Source organism: Helicoverpa armigera, chromosome 1, assembly GCF_030705265.1.
Source record: "Helicoverpa armigera isolate CAAS_96S chromosome 1, ASM3070526v1, whole genome shotgun sequence".
Classification (NCBI taxonomy): Eukaryota; Metazoa; Arthropoda; class Insecta; order Lepidoptera; family Noctuidae; genus Helicoverpa; species Helicoverpa armigera.
The window spans coordinates 1,582,257-1,602,974 of NC_087120.1; the positions used below are offsets into that span (position 1 = coordinate 1,582,257).

Here is a 20,718-nt window from a genome sequence, read left to right on the forward strand (position 1 = left end):
TTTTTCACATAGGCACAAATAACAAATGAATTTAATTAAAATTTTGGAGGATACTTTTAAAAGAACCGCGCTCTTAGAGTTGCCCGCCTTTTTTTTTTCAATAAATATCAATTCCGCTTTTCAGTGTTGCCACTTACTTTATCCAGTAGAATCATTGAGTAGAATAAAATAATCGTAATGTTGTTCACGCTGTATGTTAATTTTCCTCATCAAATATTTTATTAACCATTTTATTCTCCGAAGTCTATCTTGATATATATATAAAATAGGTAAATTATTTTCTGTATAAAAGGAGACACATAGTTTTGAATATATATTATTTTTTAATGATATTTCATTTTAGCCTTTCATTAATTGTTAAAAATGTGAAACCCTTAAAATTAATTTAAATCTATAATAATACTTACATAATACTTACATTACTCAAAAAAAAAACTTTTTATGGGCCTGCTTCAAAGGCAATAACGACATACCTACTTTCATCTACAGTACATGAGTACATCTGAAAGGCAATGGTGCCCGCCCGAGGCTGTCGACAGCTTCACCGCACTGGCATCTATGCGGAGCGACGCAGGGAGCGCTGTTTTACTACTCTCTTCTTTTTCTATTATTCTTCTTCTTATTTTTTTATCCTTGGAAATGGCATTCTTCAGTTTTATTTTTTTATGTTAAATAATATATCTAATGACCATCATCGGTGATCGGTGATCGGTGGTTAGGTACCACCACGAGCTGAAAAAAGAAAACATTTTGTTAGTATTAGCGACAAACAAAAGACGACACAAGAATCGAGATGGGTTAATTGTCCATAAATAGGTCAATAGGAGGAATATTGCGGTTGCGGGATAGTGTAACGCCGTAGGTTTCGCTTTCGCTTAAGCCATGAACACATAATGACGATTGAGATAATACAGAGCAGGGGCCCGATTCTCCTAATTTTACTTAAGCGCCATTCGATTGACGTTCGACTCGATTCGACTGATATCCAATCCCGAGTCGATTACGATTGAAGCGTATGTGGCATTCCGCAATTTTTTCTTTGAAATAAACGTTTTTATCCTTTTCTGTCATTCAATAATGAATCATTTTGTCTGCAAATGATTTACGATTGCAAAATGATTGTACAGCAAACTACCGTATATACCAAAATCATCAAAATAGCAGACCAATCGCACACCAATCAAATATCAATCGAATACGATTGGTCTTTTATTAGTAGCAGAATGCCCGATATTACGATCATATTGCGATTCGATTTCTATTCGATTTTGACATTATTAACTTAGGAGAATCGGGGCCCTGAGTTATGCCAAATTTTGCTCGCCCTACGGTTTTGAGCCATCATTTTTGAGGTTTCTCGTCTCAGAGAAATTAGTGGCCTCCAGTTTTTTTACTATTTAGTACACGAATTCCCTACTATTTGCATTGGTCTTTGCCACTTTGACAGTGGCAGGCCCGATTAAAAATGGATTTATTAGTATGGCAACCCAAAGTCCTAGATTTCTTTGGATTTCAGCTTCGCAGTGTGGTTACAAAGAGTTTGTAGTTCTCCTCGTCCTCGCGGCCACCATTTTGGCGTCACTGTCGCGCTGTGATAGTGAAATGAATTGATTGAAACGCCCTCATTGAGAAAATATAGAAGCTTCACCAAGATACAGGTATAATTAAATACATGCTGTTTTGCCAATATTATAAGATAAAACAATTCTACACTTTTTAGAAATACTCTAGAATGACGTATTACAGGTATGAATAATATTATGTGATTGTGAATTCTAGCTGTTTCCTTGTGGAATCGTGTCTTGGATTATTTGACTGACGCTAGCGCCGTCTACCTCTCGTTTCCTATCAGTCTGTGGCGGTAATTTGTTGTTATTCCATGTGTTAATTTTTTTCGTTGTTTAACAAATAGAACACAAAGAAAAATGTGATTAATCCATTTTTTTCAACACGTTGATAAAATGGCGGACTGTTACTCAGGACTTGATACTTCACAAGTCGAATAAGGTTTTCTACTCCAATGTAGAAAGTAGTGACTGGGATTTTTGCAAATATCTGTTTTGTGAATTAATAAGCGGTAACAAGTTCTTCATTCCTTAATTGGCTATTAAAACGTCAGTCCGGATGGCATTAAATAAGAGCGACTGACTCCCTGGTAAGTGTAAATATAAATAACAACAAAAGATATTTTAATCATATTAACACCTATGACAAACAAATCGGAGCTTAATTGTAAATAACCGGGACTTAAAGCGATAAGCGTTTAATGTTACGATACCTTTTCATTTATCCGAGGTTCCTGCCGAATTGCAATTGGCCTGGTGGGCAAAGAACCAACCCCCCAAGTATGAGGGTGCAGGTTCAATTTCAGGCCAAGCAAGTACCAATGCAACTTTTCTAATTTTGTATGTACTTCCTAAGTATATCTTAGACACCAATGACTGTGTTTTGGATGGCACGTTAAACTGTAGGTCCTGGCTGTCATTGAACATCCTTGGAAGTCATTATGGGTAGTCAGGAGCCATTAAGTCTGACACCAGTCTAACCAAGGGGTATTGGGTTGCCCGGGTAACTGGGTTGAGGAGGTCAGATGGGGCAGTTACTCTTTGTAAAGCGCATTTTACTCAGCTACATCCGGTTAGACTGGAAACCGACCCCAACATAGTTGGAAAAGGCTCAGGAGATGATTCTAATGAATTTCCAGTTGGTATCTTCAACTTTCATCATAGCAATCCATCCATTATCAGATTTTATAAAGGATGGATTGTTTTTGTCATCAGAAATACACATGACGCTGTGATTCTTGAAAGATAGTTGAATTAGTTACCCAGGATTCCATTACATAGGCCAAAGGTGAACTTTCTTCAGGCAATGGCAAACTGTATACTTTACATCTTGTGTTACACAAATATGATTCTGTTTTTTTAGAATCTTGGAAGGATCCATTTCTGATGGTTGTCAGTTCAAAGGTTTGAATAGTTTTAATCTAAAGCTAGCTGCAATAAAATAGATCATGATTCACTAGTTTACAGTACATATGTTGCTGGGATTTTTTAATGACTGAAGAGGAAGTGAAATTTTATGCTCATATTGCATCCCATATCACTTAATTGTAAAAGCAGGTCTTCAACAAGTTCAACAATTTTCATTATAATTTTTCAAAGTTCAAAATATTTTTTATTCTCTGAAAGTTCAGGTGAATGCTGCACTGGACGCTGAACATATGTACTACTTGGGTTTTGCCATTTAGCTCGATTTTTGGTTTTTAAGGTGTTTATGTTCACGCTACAAAAGTAACAGTCGTCAAGATGATTTTTCGATTCTTTCCAAATAGTTGGTGTTTTAAGTTTAAAAGAACTTCTTTTACCACTTTTCCGTAATCTTAAGTATGCAACGCACTATTTACAAACACAATCAGAACCCAAGATTTGTCATTTTTATCCAACAACATTTCAAAATATAAAAAATAAGTATTTTTAAGTGTCTCTGATATGACATTTCTACACTTCTCAAACACATATTCTCCATATAAGTAACAAACATGGTTTGGATTGTTTAAGCAACGTCTCCTTGAACTGCTTATGTTGTAAAAACTTCAACGTACTTAAACGACTGAAAAATGTTTAGAAAAGAGGAAGTCAATAACAAGTAAAGTCGAGCCACAAAAAAAATTTGCAGGTAGAATTAATAAAAACTAAACATGAGTGAATGTTTAATGCCAATGCTTAACTAGCCATTAAATCCACAGAAACAGGCAAAAAGTTTGATTTTGTAAACTAGTGGGTTGGTAATAACACTAAAAATATCTTATATCAGAAAAATATATTAAATGCTACTTATTGATTTCTGACACTTACGCGAATAATTAGACATTTGAATAAAATTACTGTTTCGGATTTTATCGCTGTTATATTAATATTATCTAATCCCGACGTTTCGGATCCTTTTTAGCATCCAGACTAAGGTGTTGGTCGTCTTATATTTTAGCCACACACAGCTACCCTGCATTTCGTTGATTATTATTGACAATCCTATTCACGCAAAACAAACTCACTGTTTCCTTACATCTAGCAGTTTTTTATTTCTAGGCATATGGTACACTGAGGTTTTACATTAAATATTGTTTCACACACACTACCATTGCTGGTGTAGGAACATTAGTTAACCACTATAACCACGTTTACTCAATAGCCATGATCTATATGAGTATTGTGGGATCTTAAGCATTAGGAACTATAAGCTAAATTATCTATTTGTTTCGTAAACAATAAATTTTGAAAATGAATGTCTTGTTTTGACAATCCTTTTTACTCTATTAAAGAATTTTTACAATATACCTACATTTTCAAAAGATAAATGTTTGTGTGCATAAACTAATTTGCATGTTACAACAATACCGAACACACTGAAATTTTGTAAAACCTCATGATAATACTGTATTCATGTGCAAATAAATACTTTGACTTTCTGCCTGATCTGATACTTTGCTATGGAAATTAAAATTATTGTTATTATCGAAGTCCTTGCTTTTACAGATTAAGAGATCGTTAATTACAATATTTGACTTGTACTATATAGATATTATACTATAATATTATAAAGAGGAAAACTTTGTTTGTTTGTTTGGTTATAATGAATAGGCTCAAAAAACACCAAAGTTAAAGATGCAAGAAATAACTGACAAGCAATAAAAAATAAACATAGGTATTATTATCTTTGGGCCCTTTATTATATTATTATCTACTAGCTGTAGCCCGCGACTTCGTCTGCGTGAACAACATAGAATTTCCAATTTCGTTTATTTAATCATTCATTGCTCAACCCCCGTAGGAGATAGCGTGATAATATATAGCCTATGTGTTGAACCGGCCCCCCCCAGGTAATAGTCATGCAAAAGGACCATGAGACAAATTGGGCTCATTGTCCAACAGAGTTATAGCATATGCCGTTGTGAAGGTTTTTGTTTGTACTAAAATTGTTACTATGGGCACTACCTTCAATTCCATGGCAAAAAAAAGATATGCACCTAAATAGGTTTTGTAGAAAAAGACGATTGTTAGGAGTCGTAGTGCGCTTAATTCGCAGGATTTATATTATTAACCGACTTCTTAAAAAGGAGGAGGTTCTCAATTCGTCAAGATCTTTTTTTTTCTTTTTTTTTGTATGTTCACCGATGACTCGGAGACTCCTAGACCGATTTGGCTATTAAGAGGAAGGATATAGTCAAGACATGTTCGTGCACGTTCATATTACGTATACATTCTGGTTAACAGAAACGAAATGTGTCGAGATGCCATCGCTCAGTATTACTGCTCGTGTCTAATAGGTAGACGCACAGTAGGAAGTTGTGCTCATATCATTTCAATAATATGATATCTAGGGTTAGGCAGGCACACACAATTTAATCCACCGGCAGGATATTTAGATGACATTATTATTGATATTGATTGAAATGTTAACAAAAATATTTTTAACTGATAGCAGCTGTTTTTTTTTTCATGTATACATTAAACCTGGAATTAAAACTAGTTAAAGGCGTTCAATAACAAAACCTACAATGCCATAACAGCACAACTTTTTGCAGAATATTAGTTTATTTATGGTCGGAGAAAAATATTTATAGCAAAATAACCCCATGGATTCTTCTCAAAAATGAGTTTAAATCTTTATATTTAGTGCTTTACAAGTATATTCAAAGTGGTCTCATCTCTGTTGGTGGGTGAGCCCAGGCTTCATACATTTTTGCCCATGGTCCTTTGATTTAAATCCATGCAGTACTTTTTTGGCCTTACTACAAAAACTTTAAAACCTGTTTTACACTTGTCTAATAAAATTTTGGCTGCAAAATGAACCATATGTCAACATCATAATTTGTCATTTTTTTAGACAAGGCATTAACTGACGTTTAAAAGTTTTTGTGGTAAGACGGTTTGAGTTTATCCGGGACAAACATACAGACAAACAGACATACAGACAAAAATTCTAAAAACTACATATTTGGGTTCAGAATCGATTATGGATCACCCCCCGAGTATTCTTTAAAATTCAATGTACAGTTTTGACTTTCCTATAATTTTATTATATGTATAGATATTTAAACAAAAATTTTACCTAAAAGGTAATTACCAACTTTTAAACACTTGTTCAAAAAAATCCAATATTTTCTTGTTTCAGATTGGGCGGAAGGCCTGCAACAGCAGAAAGCCAACACTTTTTGTTGGCTTCCTCCAGGTCGTCTCACGTCATATAAAGCGGCCAAGAAGTTAGAGGGAAAGGGGAAACCAAGCCTGGTGAACCAAGATAGCGTCTGTCAAGATCTCCCAGCGTCTCAAGACGTCAACATGGCACCCCCTGATAAAAAGGACAGCACCAAACAAGCTATAATTCCGTATACAACAGCTGTTATAACAGGTTCTTATCTTCTATACATTTTTATTAGTACATATACTGTTTAATTTATAAATAATGTTCACACACTGTAGCTGTGCACAACTGTTAGCCCCATGGTAGTGGACTTCAACATTAATTACGTATGTTTTTACAAATATACATAATTAATATCATCATAAAATAATCATATAATATCTCATTGCAGTTGCTGGGGCCGAGGATGAAGCTGATTCCGGTGTCGCTTACTTTGTAGATGAAGATGGCAGGTACTACTACCAGCCCACGGTTGAGGGCCAAGAGTTTGTGATGAACAACCAGACTACCAGCCAGGATACTGAGGTATTTAGTCATTATATCTGTGCTACAAACCTATGTCAGGCACCAGTCTCTCACAAACTTAACAATATTCTGTACTGTGTTATACATATGTACCATTTAACCACTTTGTCTGTAATTTTGCTAGTTTTTAAGATTAAGTAAAAAATGTTGATCTCATATTTTTTTTTTTGCCATGTTTATTAGTTTTTTTTTTCTCATATTTAAGATTGATTCTGTTTTATTTTTGTATATTTTAAGTTTGATTCTGTTGTATTTATAGTTTGTTTGTTTAAGTAGATTTATCTAGTTTAAGTTACCACATATGTTCGTGAATGCTGGTTCACCTGTAATTGGCGACTGTGTAAGCCCTTTACTACTTAAAACCTCTTATTTTGTTAATTTGTACACATAAGCTGTTGGTGTTCCTTTCTTAAATAAATAAAAAATAAATATTGATTCATTGTATTCTTGGCATATTCATAAGACTCGTACTTGTTATAATTTGTTCCTCTTATAAAAGCATTGTATTATTTAGCAGGGAACACAAGAATCAGACACAATGTTGACTGATCAAGAAGCAGAGGGCTATCAAACTGTGACCCTCGTCCCATCGGAGACAAATGGAGAAGTCAGCTATGTGCTAGTCGTGCAAGAGGAGAATAAAGCTATGGTCAATATTGATCTCAAGGTGGACCAGGTACGATACAGATCAATCTAACTGCGGATTTCAATAACCTATCTATCTCTTGTTGAGCTTAGTACAAGGTTTAGACAGTTTAGACAAGGTATATTGACTTTTTGTTGATTTCCGTATTTCCGTGTTCGGGAACGTAGGGTATATATGTTCTGTGAACTTGTGTGTGTATGTTTAGTAAATGGCCGCCGCGCAGGTTTCTTTGATGGAGTTATTCCCAATTTGTCATTAGTACCGATTGGTCACCAACTATTTTTTCCATACACCAAGTCCCGATTGGTCATTCGAGCAAAATAAATAATTTAATATTTAAATTTTGAGTTCCGATTCGTCACCCGCATAAAATTTCACGTATCAGAGTACCGTCAGAAATAAAAGTGTTAGAAGAAATTTTAAATGAAAAACTTCGATGTAGGTAAAGGTATAGCTCTCATATAAATAATAAAATTTACATTAAAACACAGGTGAAGACAACTTGGGCATTTTATAAACCCGAAAATGTGACTCGATACTTTTTGTGCCGGCAACAAAAGTACCAGGGGCCCATAACTAGCAAAGAGATTGTATACATAAAAATGATGAATGATGGTGTAAATTGGTATGTTTATCTACAATTAGGAAAAAAACGTAAAATCCTGACACTCTTGACTGCTATACTCCTGTAAGTTATGAGGTCCTAGTACACGGTGGGCAGTTCCATGGACACTCGTTGATTGGTATATTACTCATCTGATTTATGCGATCCTGGTATTTTGGTTTTGGCCGTGCGTTGTGTGACGCCGTTGAAATCGCGATTTTATTAATAGCGTCTTGCCATATTCGGAAAAAACATAACCAAAATAAATAAAAAAAAAAACATATTACAATATTGTAAAGCTTATCTTGTTGACAGTACTTTTTACAAAATAAAGTACGGATGACCAATTGGGACTAAGCAAAATAAAATATTTTATTGAATGACCAACTGGGACACGTTTTTTATGGATGCCAAATCACTAAAATGACGAATCGGGCATAACTCCTTTGATGTTTGTGTTGGGCAAAAGATTGTTTTAATTGCGATAAACGTGTATTGGCGACAGGATTAATGTTTTTATTTATAAAGGATTTTCGTCGTGTATGCTAAAGTGGACGCCATTTTAGTGTTTGTGATTATCATGGTATTAGCAACAACAAATAGCTTGTATATCAACCATGTCTGAAATAAGTTCTGGGGCCCGATTCTCGTAAGTTAATAATGTCAAAATCGAATAGAAATTGAATCACAATATGATCGCAATAGCAGTTTTAAACATATCGGGCATTCTGCTACTAATATAAGACCAATCGTATTCCGACATTTGCAGACAAAATGATTCATTATTGAATGAAAGAAAAGGATAAAAACGTTTATTTCAAAGAATAAATAGCGGAATGCCACATCGCTTCAATCGTAATTGAGTCGGGATTGGACCTCAGTCGAATGTGAATGGAATGTCGCTTAAGTAAAATTTTTAGATTCGGGCCCCTGGATGGCGCAAAGCCGAACTGCCGGGGTCGATTCTTGTCGAACTTGCCGAACCTGGGGTCCCGGGTTCGATTCCCGGTTCGTACATATGTTCGCACATATGTAGTTTATAAGTTGTTGGCACCCATAACACAAGTTAATTAATAACTTACCATGGGGCTAACTGTTATAAGTCCTAATATGAATTTATTTTGTACGTAGAGCGAGGCCGGTGAGAAAGGCAATGACGATGTGTACAACTTTGAGGAGGAAGAGGCTGGAGAAGAGGCTTCGGAGGAAGAAGATGATGCTCCTGAAGGAAGGCCCAAGCCACAGAAGAAGAGCAAGCACACTAGGTTGAACTTCCAGTGTAACTTCTGTTCCTATACTAGTCATCGACGGTAAGTTGCTCATACTTGTCTCAATCCATCCGAAGCTTTTCTGTAAGAGATCGCTTTTAGAGATAACATCGCCCATTGTGTCACTTACCTCCCCATTCAGAGACATTTAATGGTTACTTAAGCCATTCCTTAGTGAAGGATTTGTATGACATTGCGTCACTAAGGAGGGACTTAAGTAATCATTAAATGTTTTTGAGTGGGGAGGTTAAACTTTTAAATAATATTTAGTTTTGCTTCTTATAATTGATTGGTGTAACGAAGAATATATTTATCTATCTATCTTTTTGTTATTCTTGATCATTTTGAAGCTGTTGGTAGTCAATGCAGATAGCAAAATTGTTTTAAGACATAAGTACAGGGGAATACATAAAAATTGGTATTAAATACATTAAGAGAGATTTGTTCATAGCATAGAATTCTTTATTGTATGGAATTGACTTGACTTCAAATAAAATTTTATTTACTATCACTAACTTGACCATTACACTTTGGCATATTCACACAGCTCTTTATTTTAATATGTCTTGTATTAAACAACACAACTGTTCGTCAGGTACCTGCTCCTTCGTCACATGAAGTCCCATTCGGATGAGCGTCCTCACAAGTGCATGGTGTGTGAACGCGGCTTCAAGACCATGGCTTCCCTTCAGAACCATGTGAACATGCACAATGGCGTCAAGCCGCATGTTTGCAAATACTGCAACAGTCCTTTTACTACTTCTGGTGAGTTTATAGTCTTATTATTGCCTTTATTGTAATCTCTGGCTCTCTAACTCTTCAATGCTGTCTATTTTTGTCTTCCAAAGCAAATTACCTTAAATATGTACTGTCTTATATTTAGTCATTATTTATATGGCTGCTACCCGTAATCCTATCTCTTTGAAAAGCAACTCCATCCAAAGGTTGTCTGGATGAGATTACTTTTAGCGATAAGACTGCCTATTGTACTCACATATATTTGTTTGTTTTGTCCTTGTCCGCATTCATTCATTCATTACATGTAGTAAGAAGCCAATAAGTCTGACAGATTGGGTTGCCCGGGTAACTGGGTTGAGGACTGACTTTACAGTGAACATCTGTTCAACGACATCGAAGGGATTTGTAATATTTAGTTGTAAAAATCGATAATTGTTATAACCAGTGGCAGGTATAGCATTTAGCCAGGACCTTAGACTGGTATGTTGTTCTGAACGGTTTTGACTATATGTCTTTTTTGTAATTTTTTACTGGTATAGTGAACCTCTAACGTGTTACAATTGTGCAGGCGAGCTGGTGCGTCACGTCCGCTACAAGCACACGCACGAGAAGCCTCACAAATGTACCGAATGCGACTACGCCTCCGTCGAGTTGTCTAAGCTGCGTCGCCATGTTCGCTGTCACACTGGCGAAAGACCTTACCAGGTAACATATACTACTAACTATACATCTACAAAATTACCCCTCTACAGTCTTACTACAAAAACTTGAACGTTGAACACCTGTCTTTAAAAAAGTGTAGCTGCAAAAAGGACCTTATTTCAACGTCATATTCTGACTTATTAGGCAGGTGTTCAACAGATGTTTAAACGTTTTTGTGGTACGACAGTTAATGGTTACTTATAAGTCATTTCTTAGTGACGGATTTCTTTGATATTATGTATTATGATAATGCTCCTTTTCAAAAATGTTATATGTATACAGACTATTTAAACTAAATATATATAATTTTCAGTGCCCGCACTGCACGTATGCATCTCCCGACACGTTCAAGCTGAAACGTCATTTGCGCACTCACACTGGCGAGAAGCCTTACAAGTGTGAAAATTGTAATATGTGCTTCACGCAATCGAACTCTCTGAAAGCGCATCGCCTGATACACAACGGTAAGTTCAACTTATATTATTATACCTTCCTGAGCGCTGTGACTTTGAAGCGTCAGCTCCTTTAAAGAAACTTCTAAAATAATAAAATACCTCAATATTGAAACATCCCATACTTTGTATTTGTCATCATATTTTCAATGAGCAATTTTGTCAGACAGGCAGAAAAACACATCTTCTATGTATTTCGTAATTTTATTGCGTTTATATATTTACATACTGCCTGTCCTGCTAACTAGCATAGAAGCAGCGCAATACGGTTGACAATCTGAATTAAATAATATAGATGTGAAGGGCGGTCGTTTTGGGGGCTGTCTTTTGTAAATTTGACCTTCAAAAAGTGGCGATTTTCAACCTTCCTTAAATAAATGATGTTTATCTTTATCGTATAATTACTGTATATGTATTAACAAGTGAACATTAAATCCCCAGTGTCGGACAAGCCAGTGTACTCCTGCGAGCTGTGCCCGGCCAAGTGCGGGCGTAAGACGGACTTGCGCATCCACGTGCAGAAACTGCACACTTCGGACAAGCCGCTCCGGTGCCGCCGCTGCGGGAAATCCTTCCCCGATCGTTATTCCTGCAAAGTGCATAATAAGGTAACTTTAGACACAATTTTGAAGTTCTAGTTCTTATTATATTGTTAAGTTTTTGGTACCCAAAGGAAAAAACGGGACACTATTACCACATCATCTTAGGCGTGAAGAAAAGACAGACAGAGTTACTTTCACATTTATAATATTAGTTAGAATTTTGTCCTTCGGCAGGCGCTTTTGTGTTTTAATGTGTTTTTAACGTTACAGCAAGCATTGACAAGTAACTAACTATATGTTTTCTGTTACAGACCCATGAGGGCGAGAAATGCTTCAAGTGTGAGATCTGCCCGTACGCTTCGACGACTCTGCGTCACTTGAAGTCACACATGCTGAAGCACACCGATGAGAAGCCGTTCCTCTGTGATCTGTGCGATCAGTCCTTCAGGTAAATATCTAGTTCAACTTACAGTAGGTTTTTAAAGGAACTACTTCCAGCAACTGCATGAAAACTACTCTAAAGACCTACAGGGTATCAGGGTTCGTGCATCACCTACTCAGTATTTATGGAGTTCTTTAGAAATGTTATTCTTTATCTTTTTTCACATAAATACATGTATCATCACAATTATAGCGTTGAAAGTGTCTGTAAGATTGTGTTGTAGATTATGTATGTGCAACAGAATAAGCTTGACGTAACCATATCAGCTAGTTGCCTTAAAGTACACATTTTAATGTACAATTTCCCAATGACCATTAAGCATCCCATCATGGGAACTTACAAAATTCAGCATCTGCCTAGCCTTCCAGGTTGGCTTCCAGTCTAACCAGATGCAGCTGAGTACCAGTGTTTTACATGGAGCGACTGCCTATCTGACCTTTTCATTCCAGTTACCCTGGCAACTCACAAGTCCTTGGTAAAATTATCAAATAAACTGGTACATTTACAATATTTTCAAATTACAGGCAGAAGCAACTGCTCCGCCGTCACCAGAATCTGTACCATAATCCCGACTACGTGCCGAAGCCGCCCAAAGAGAAGAATCATACTTGCCACGAGTGCAAACGCATGTTCGCGCACAAGGGTAACCTGATCCGTCACTTGGCTGTCCACGACCCGGAGTCCGGTCACCAGGAGCAGGCCCTCGCCCTCAAGATCGGGAGGCAGAGGAAAGTCAAGTTCCTCGATGCGGAGCCTAGTAGGGTATGTTTGTTTTGACTTTCTTTACCTTAGATTTCCTCGTTGGTCTAGTTGTCGCAAGCGCGGCTGCTGTGCTCGAGGTCTAGGGTTCGATTCCCGGGTCGAAATAGCTTTGTGGGTTTTCGTAAAGCCAAAGTTGATTTAATAAAACTAGGCTAATTCATTTAGAACTTTTTCACGTCTAAATTAAAAACAGAAAGCTCCCCAAAGAACGCGCCAGCAACACGTAGTTATTTGTAATGTTGTTGTATGGTTCCCAAGTTGATACAGATGTGTGGTTTACCATTAGCACAAAGCGTATGTTTGATGAAGAAATTCGATTACCCTCCTAACTGACTAAAACAATAGCCATACTTTAAAAGTTTATATTACTTTGTCTTTGCAAGGCTGAGCTCTTATTCCGTTTGCTTTGTTGCATTTTTTAAAGATTTAGTGCGAATGTGAAGTTATGAACGATTATTTAATTATTTTGTTCACATTGTTGCGATATTTTGCAATTTTTTTGTCATCATGTTTGCAATAGTTTTTTTTTATACAACAGTGACTTCTCCTCCTTTCTGCACATGGATAAGGAGGTAGTCTATTTGTTATTTCGTTATGTTACTGCCAAATCATCAAAATCTATTCAGCAATTTTCATAGCATTTTTTTTATATTGATTTGTTGTCAATGTTGATTTTAAGTTTGATTCCTGATACATATTGTAAACTTATTTTGCTATTAACTATATAAAATGACAAGTTTGTGTAATACCTACTTAATTGTTTATCTTTGCCAGCTTAATAATGCGATTATACTTATTTCCGCCTCAGCAATTCGTCTCACCATGAAACTTTGCTTTATGCGATATTTATTTTGCCATTTATATAGTTCCAATTTTAGACTATAAAAAGTAGAACCCTCTTATTATAAAACGCGGTATCAAAAAAATATCGGACTTTGTACAACGTATAATCCAGTTTAAAGTACGACCTTGAAAAAACGTTATTACAAAACGGAGTTTATCGCAAGTTGTGTTACTATCTATGATACACCTGTACCTAATTGACAAAAAACAAAATCCGACTGATTTTGCTTTCGAGGCAAAAGTTTCAATTAAAGGCTGTTTCTAAAGATTTCCATTAGTGCGCTGAGTTGTATGGTTATATTTCACGACACAAATGTATCTTGTCTTCACCGTCTAGCAAATAGTAACTAATTTCCTGCAACATTTGTAACGTGTTCACGCAACTGCGAACTCATGCTAGCAGTTTTGTACATAATGTGAAATCCCGCATATGCATCTTGCTAAAGTTATGCTCGCTCATGTTTTTACTTCTAAGTGCAATTGCCATCAAAACAATACATAAATATACATAATTTTTCGGAGTTTCATATGTACTTGTAAAGATCTCAGTGAAATACATGATTTGATTTCGTCTAAAGCTATGTACTTTACATTCATATATTCTTAGTGCATATTTTTGTTGTAAATAACGCTTTGCGGGTTGAATATTGAAGAAAATAAGATAGCATTGTATTATAATTTCATGTAAAGGTCATTTTTAGTATGTTAAGCTAGTCACGCTGTACCCTATTTAAAATCCTGAAACAAATAAACACACTTCACAATATCTCCAGGATATACGTGTGGTGGACCCGACCAATGCATCGGAGATGATGAAGCTCGGCCTCGCCAACAACGAGATGAAGAGAGGCGAGCTGGTCACCGTGACGGACGGCGACGGACAGCAGTACGTCGTGCTGGAGGTCATCCAACTGGAGGACGGCACCGAGCAGCAAGTCGCGGTTGTTGCACCTGATTACATGGAAGAGGATGCGCAGGGTTAGTAGTAGTTGTCGCTAAGTTAACAGCACAGCTGCAGTCTAGAGGACGGCACCGAGCAGCAAGTGGCGGTTGTTGCACCTGATTACATGGAAGAGGATGCGCAGGGTTAGTAGTAGTTGTCGCTAAGTTAACAGTACAGCTGCAGTCTAGAGGACGGCACCGAGCAGCAAGTGGCGGTTGTTGCACCTGATTACATGGAAGAGGATGCGCAGGGTTAGTAGTAGTTGTCGCTAAGTTAACAGCACAGCTGCAGTCTAAGGACGGCACCGAGCAGCAAGTGGCGGTTGTTGCACCTGATTACATGGAAGAGGATGCGCAGGGTTAGTAGTAGTTGTCGCTAAGTTAACAGCACAGCTGCAGTCTAGAGGACGGCACCGAGCAGCAAGTGGCGGTTGTTGCACCTGATTACATGGAAGAGGATGCGCAGGGTTAGTAGTAGTTGTCGCTAAGTTAACAGTACAGCTGCAGTCTAGAGGACGGCACCGAGCAGCAAGTGGCGGTTGTTGCACCTGATTACATGGAAGAGGATGCGCAGGGTTAGTAGTAGTTGTCGCTAAGTTAACAGCACAGCTGCAGTCTAAAGGACGGCACCGAGCAGCAAGTGGCGGTTGTTGCACCTGATTACATGGAAGAGGATGCGCAGGGTTAGTAGTAGTTGTCGCTAAGTTAACAGCACAGCTGCAGTCTAGAGGACGGCAATGAACAGCGAGTGGCGGTTGTTGCACCTGATTACATGGAAGAGGATGCGCAGGGTTAGTAGTAGTTGTCGCTAAGTTAACAGCACAGCTGCAGTCTAGAGGACGGCAATGAACAGCGAGTGGCGGTTGTTGCACCTGATTACATGGAAGAGGATGCGCAGGGTTAGTGGTAGTTGTCGCTAGTTAACAGTACAGCTGCAGTCTAGAGGACGGCACCGAGCAGCAAGTGGCGGTTGTTGCACCTGATTACATGGAAGAGGATGCGCAGGGTTAGTAGTAGTTGTCGCTAAGTTAACAGCACAGCTGCAGTCTAGAGGACGGCACCGAGCAGCAAGTGGCGGTTGTTGCACCTGATTACATGGAAGAGGATGCGCAGGGTTAGTAGTAGTTGTCGCTAAGTTAACAGCACAGCTGCAGTCTAGAGGACGGCACCGAGCAGCAAGTGGCGGTTGTTGCACCTGATTACATGGAAGAGGATGCGCAGGGATAGTTGGTTTGCTGTGTATGACAAAACTGAATAATATAGCAAAACTGAAGAGTCCTAGATAGATAAGCAGTCGCTCCCTGTAAAACACTGCTACCCAGCTGCATCCGATATCACTGGAAGCCAATCCCAACATAGTTGATAAAACATGAAACAGATAGTGTATCTAAAGTATAACATCTTCTGATTTCCAGAAGAGGGTGAAGAAGAAGAGGAGGAGGAGGAAGAGGAGGAAGGAGACGCAGAAATGAGCTACGGAGGTAAAAGCTCAGAGAATGACAACAACATCAAGCTCGAGAAGGAGGTCGATAGCTGCTTCGGATTTGATGTGAGTAATCATCTATTTTCATATCCTAGAGTCAATTTTCTTCTAACAAACCAGTACTGAGTAAATCTCTCATACATTTCTGATATTGACAAAATGAAATGGGTCATTTTATGTCATGCATGGTTGGTGTATATCTTTCGGCACATTCATATTGAATACTTCTTTTAACTGTTTTCTTTTCATTCTTTCTTTGTATTGTAGTTGTTATTAGTAAAAAAATACCTGTACATTCTTTTCGGCTTATCTAAGAGACGGACTTATTACTTTCTGCATTCGCTGTGCCTATTATAGTGAGTTCAGTTTCACCACTCCTGGATAGTATACCAGTATCTATGCTTATATTGTAAAGCTCAAGAGTTAATCTCAGGAACTAAAGGTCCGACGTGAAAAAATCTTTCAATGATGCATTGTGCATTTGTTGAGGGAGCTAAAGGATAGTGCTTGTGCATGGAGTAGTTCGTTCGGTATTTGTTTTTTTTTTATAAAATAGTCTTTCTTGAGGAAGGTTTAAGTTATGCACTGCATGCCACAAGCTCAGGTCTCTAGGTGCTAAAGATACTTATGTAAATATGTTTCATATTTTCTTTTATATTAAATTAAAAAAATATACTTATCCAGAAGTAGTGAAACTCCTTATGTAAATATTTTTTACAGTATTTAGCATGTTCTCACTTACCAGTAATTAGAAGACCGTGAATATACGGGAATTCTGAATACCTATATTTCAATGATTTTCCAAAACTAATAATTACGCGTGTTCATTATATCCATCAGAGTTAAACAACTGCTAGGCTTTTAAACCACTCATTCTTGAAGCTATTATTATTATATTATAGGCATGTATTTTATACAAGGGAATAACATCCCCACTCAGAGACATTGAATGGTTACTTAAGCCATTCCTTAGTGAAGGATTTGTATGACATTCCGTCACTAAGGAGTGACTTAAGTAAACCCCCCTTACTTATAAACGTGAATTAAATATAAGTAATACTTAAGGGCTGTTTAAGAAAATTCTTACTTATAAACGTTGCTTAAGCACGTCTTAACAAACATTTAATCTCAACTTAAGACTTTAAGTAGTGATTAGTTAAAATGTTGCTTAGAAGGTGATTAGATATTTTATAAGTAAGGGGGTAAAAATGTCTCTGAGTGGGGAGGTAAGAATATATGGAAAGCGTTTTATTATTAAAATAGATTATGCGCCTGTGTCAATGCCATTGCAAGAAATAGCCAGATATAATATATAATATATAGAATATTGAGTATTTTGTGATGACCTACGAACTTACATGGTTTTTGCCATATGCCATAAGGCAGGCAGATCGGGCGCCGCGCCTTCTAGGTCAAAAACCTAGTTACGGTTGTCGTGATCAATCTGATGAACATTTCTGATTTTACAAAGGTTCCGAAGAAGGCGTATGAGGATACGCCAGTAAAGTTCCTCGTACCCCGAACACCCTTATTTTAACGACAATATTAGAATAATATAACGCTTACCATAGCGACAACATTGCTCGGCATTCTGTTCTCTATGGTTTTGACACCCGCTTTCTATATACAAACGCGATTTGCTTGCGTATGGAATTTTGAAACAAGCTTTATAGAATAAAGGTCCTGTCGACATTTAAGGTCGTTTACACATACACTGTATCTAAACTCGAACATGTGATACAGAGAACTGTGTAACAGGAGCGTAGTACAAATGAATTTACTATGGAAGTGTCCACGGAAAATTCATTTGGAGCTACACTCCCTTTGTGAGGCCTGTGCGTTTATTTCTATCTGCGCTAACTAAAGATAAACCATCGTGATAGGACTTCTTACATAAATGTATATTAAATAAAATGATTAATTGTTGTAAGCCGCATTTTAAAATTGAGTTTTAAAATGAAAAGTAATATCAAGGTTTATCTTTAGTTAAGTGTCTACTCCGAAAATTTAAACTGTGTAGTACACCTGCCTCTGTGTCTTAATGCAAGTCTTCAGCATCCTGTCAAGAAGAATGAAGCACCCATATGAACTTGTGATATTTAGCCACGCTATTTAACTTAAAATAACAATATAACATTTTCCATACTAAAAGAATTCAGATGTGTTACCGACCAAATCCGATGTCAGGACGATGTGGTTTAGCCTAGGCATCGGGTTTGGTTACAGATACAAGCTTCAAACCAAATATCACAGGTTACAACTACCCTCATGCTACACTTCTCATACCTCTCACGCATTCTACTTCTTTTTGTAAGTCTCTGCTTTTTTACGATTCATTTGAACTTTGCTTCGCTTTTGCTCCCTATGTATGCTGCCTGCGCTAGCGTGAAACTTTATTTACTATAAATATATTTATTTTTATAACAGAATTTCATTTACTAACAAAATTTTATACATGTGATGTCTGTCTTATGTTTTTCTTTTTCGACTACCCCCTTATTTATTTTTGTCCATTTTACATATTGCAGGAGGAAGAAGAGGAACCGGATGACGATGATTATACTGAGAAAGTAGTATTGCGTATAGTTTAAGTTCTTTCAATACGCTACGTTGGCACGGCGACCGGCGTTCCGCAGTTGCGCAAATTGCGCAGACTGCGCAAAACTGTGCAAACATTCACATAGTTATACACACATTACTTTTACACATCAAGCTCATATACATTTAAGATCGTATACAATAAATTTATTCTATTCTTTGTAAATTGTCGCATGTTTAAGAGGAGGCAAGATGTCGTACTTATAGATCTTAGGTTATATTTTATCATTTTTTTTTGTTACAAATTAAGGTGTTTTGATTAAACCAATGATTATGAAATGAAATTAAATGAAATTGTTTATTTTACAAGTTGGACATTACATCACTTTTACACGTCATTTTAAGAACGCTGGGGTCGGCATTTCCTAACTGACTGATCCCTGAGAAGAAACGCCTAAACAAACTCAAGGGTCATACGTCCCCACTCAGAGACATTTAATGATTACTTAAGTCACTCCTTAGTGACGGAATGTCATGCAAATCCTTCACTAAGGAATGGCTTAATTAACCATTAAATGTCTCTGAGTGGGGAGGATAGTCTCTTTTAAAGTCCAAACATGTTATTAATCAAATAAAATTATGTGTGAAAAAAAGTGAATTTGGCAAAGATTTTGTAAAATGAGTAGATTTGCGAGTATCATACATAATCGTAAATACATGTGTATCGCATATTAGAGACAAGTTCCAAGTTTATCTTTGGACAGTAACATATAGAGACAATTGCCCGACTGTGACGAAGAGTTATCTACATATTGTGATTAAATCTTTAACCAATCATGTGTAGTACGACATACTCGCCTCTCCCGTTTTGATGATTAATTATGGAACACAAAACAAACTCATCAGAATCAAACAATACAAATATTATATTATGCATGTATGTATAAGATATTTTACACTCGATTAGCGCTGTAGCGTGCCGACATATACCGCGTCGATTGTACCAAATACTTAGATCACAATCGAATGTATTAGTTATTATTACGATATAATATATTGAGGGCCAAACTGGAGTACGTAACTAGCTTTTAACAATATTTATTTTTAATGTTTATGTGAATCTGCGAGGTATGGTATAAGGTTACGCTTCAATGTGTTGTGATGTTTATTTTTAGAAACGAAGGTCCACAAACTGATGTAAATATGGTATCACTCATTTATTATTTGTGTATTTATTTATTACTCTGACGAATTATTCATCTAAGTATTCTAGAAACATCAAGTTATACTATGAAGTTTACTCATGTCCTGAGGGATCTACTTCATTTATTTTACGCTACCATCGTACACGGTGAGCTTAAAATCTTGCCTATTACAATTAACACCACTTACCATGTTTGTGTACCTTCAAAATCAGTGTATCTAGCTTTGCACTCGTACTTACCACGCAATCTACGTAGTTACGTACTCTCGTTGTCTCGTACTTGTACAGAATTTACCTTTAAATTAAATATTATGCATTCCGTTTTAAGACGGAAATAAAATGTGTAGCGAAGGACGCGAAGCTAGCGGCACTTCTGAAAAGTAAAAAAAAAATGTTGCACAGTTTAACTATGCTACGGCGGTTAGTCATAGTGTGTACCCTTACGGTGCTGTGTTGAACAAATTGACTCGTTGAAATGATCATGACCGGTAAACTTGATTTACAGTGTGTGAACGGGCTGAGCTGGTCAGATCTCATCTTCGACCGAAATACTGTGGATTTGTATAGACTATCTATCTGTCGTTTTGCGATTAGAGATTGAAATCTGACATACAGATGTCAATCGCCAATCAACGAGAGATTACTTATACAAATCCTTAGATAGCTTACAGAAATAGCCGCTAGCTTGTTATCCTACGATTGTTTACGCATTAAATGTCTGAGTATGTATATAAACAAGTTACACAAACAGGATATACTTCCTGCACTCTTTGTAACAAGTATATAATACTGACACAATTAATGCTTTCTCGCAATTATGAAG

The 20,718-nt window shown here is 36.9% G+C and overlaps 1 protein-coding gene across 4 annotated transcripts; it reads left to right on the forward strand.

Moving 5' to 3' along the window:
• Nucleotides 1-1,496: 1,496 nt before the first annotated feature.
• LOC110381400 (transcriptional repressor CTCF) lies at nt 1,497-20,621 on the forward strand. Of its 4 annotated transcripts, none has more exons than XM_049838681.2 (14): nt 1,497-1,658; nt 6,175-6,411; nt 6,596-6,729; nt 7,247-7,405; nt 9,111-9,289; nt 9,843-10,012; nt 10,554-10,690; nt 11,001-11,151; nt 11,581-11,747; nt 11,993-12,129; nt 12,648-12,885; nt 14,502-14,706; nt 16,086-16,219; nt 18,682-20,621. In XM_049838681.2, the coding sequence occupies exons 2-14, from the start codon at nt 6,342-6,344 to the stop codon at nt 18,742-18,744; spliced, it is 1,944 nt and encodes a 647-aa protein (XP_049694638.1). In that variant the 5' UTR covers nt 1,497-1,658; nt 6,175-6,341; the 3' UTR covers nt 18,745-20,621. The 4 variants fall into 4 exon arrangements, with proteins under 4 accessions (XP_049694638.1, XP_021197398.1, XP_049694631.1 ...); XM_021341723.3 differs by having other exon boundaries at nt 1,498-1,658; nt 7,244-7,405; XM_049838674.2 differs by having other exon boundaries at nt 1,499-1,746; nt 7,244-7,405.
• The last annotated feature ends 97 nt before the right edge of the window (nt 20,622-20,718 follow it).

Bases quoted from the DNA above. Each gene is read 5' to 3' on its own strand.
- LOC110381400 (XM_021341723.3), top strand. From the start codon at position 6,342: ATGGCACCCCCTGATAAAAAGGACAGCACCAAACAAGCTATAATTCCG. The intron at 9,290-9,842 runs GTAAGTTGCTCA...ACTGTTCGTCAG, and splicing joins TCCTATACTAGTCATCGACG to GTACCTGCTCCTTCGTCACA. The intron at 14,707-16,085 runs GTTAGTAGTAGT...TCTGATTTCCAG, and splicing joins CATGGAAGAGGATGCGCAGG to AAGAGGGTGAAGAAGAAGAG.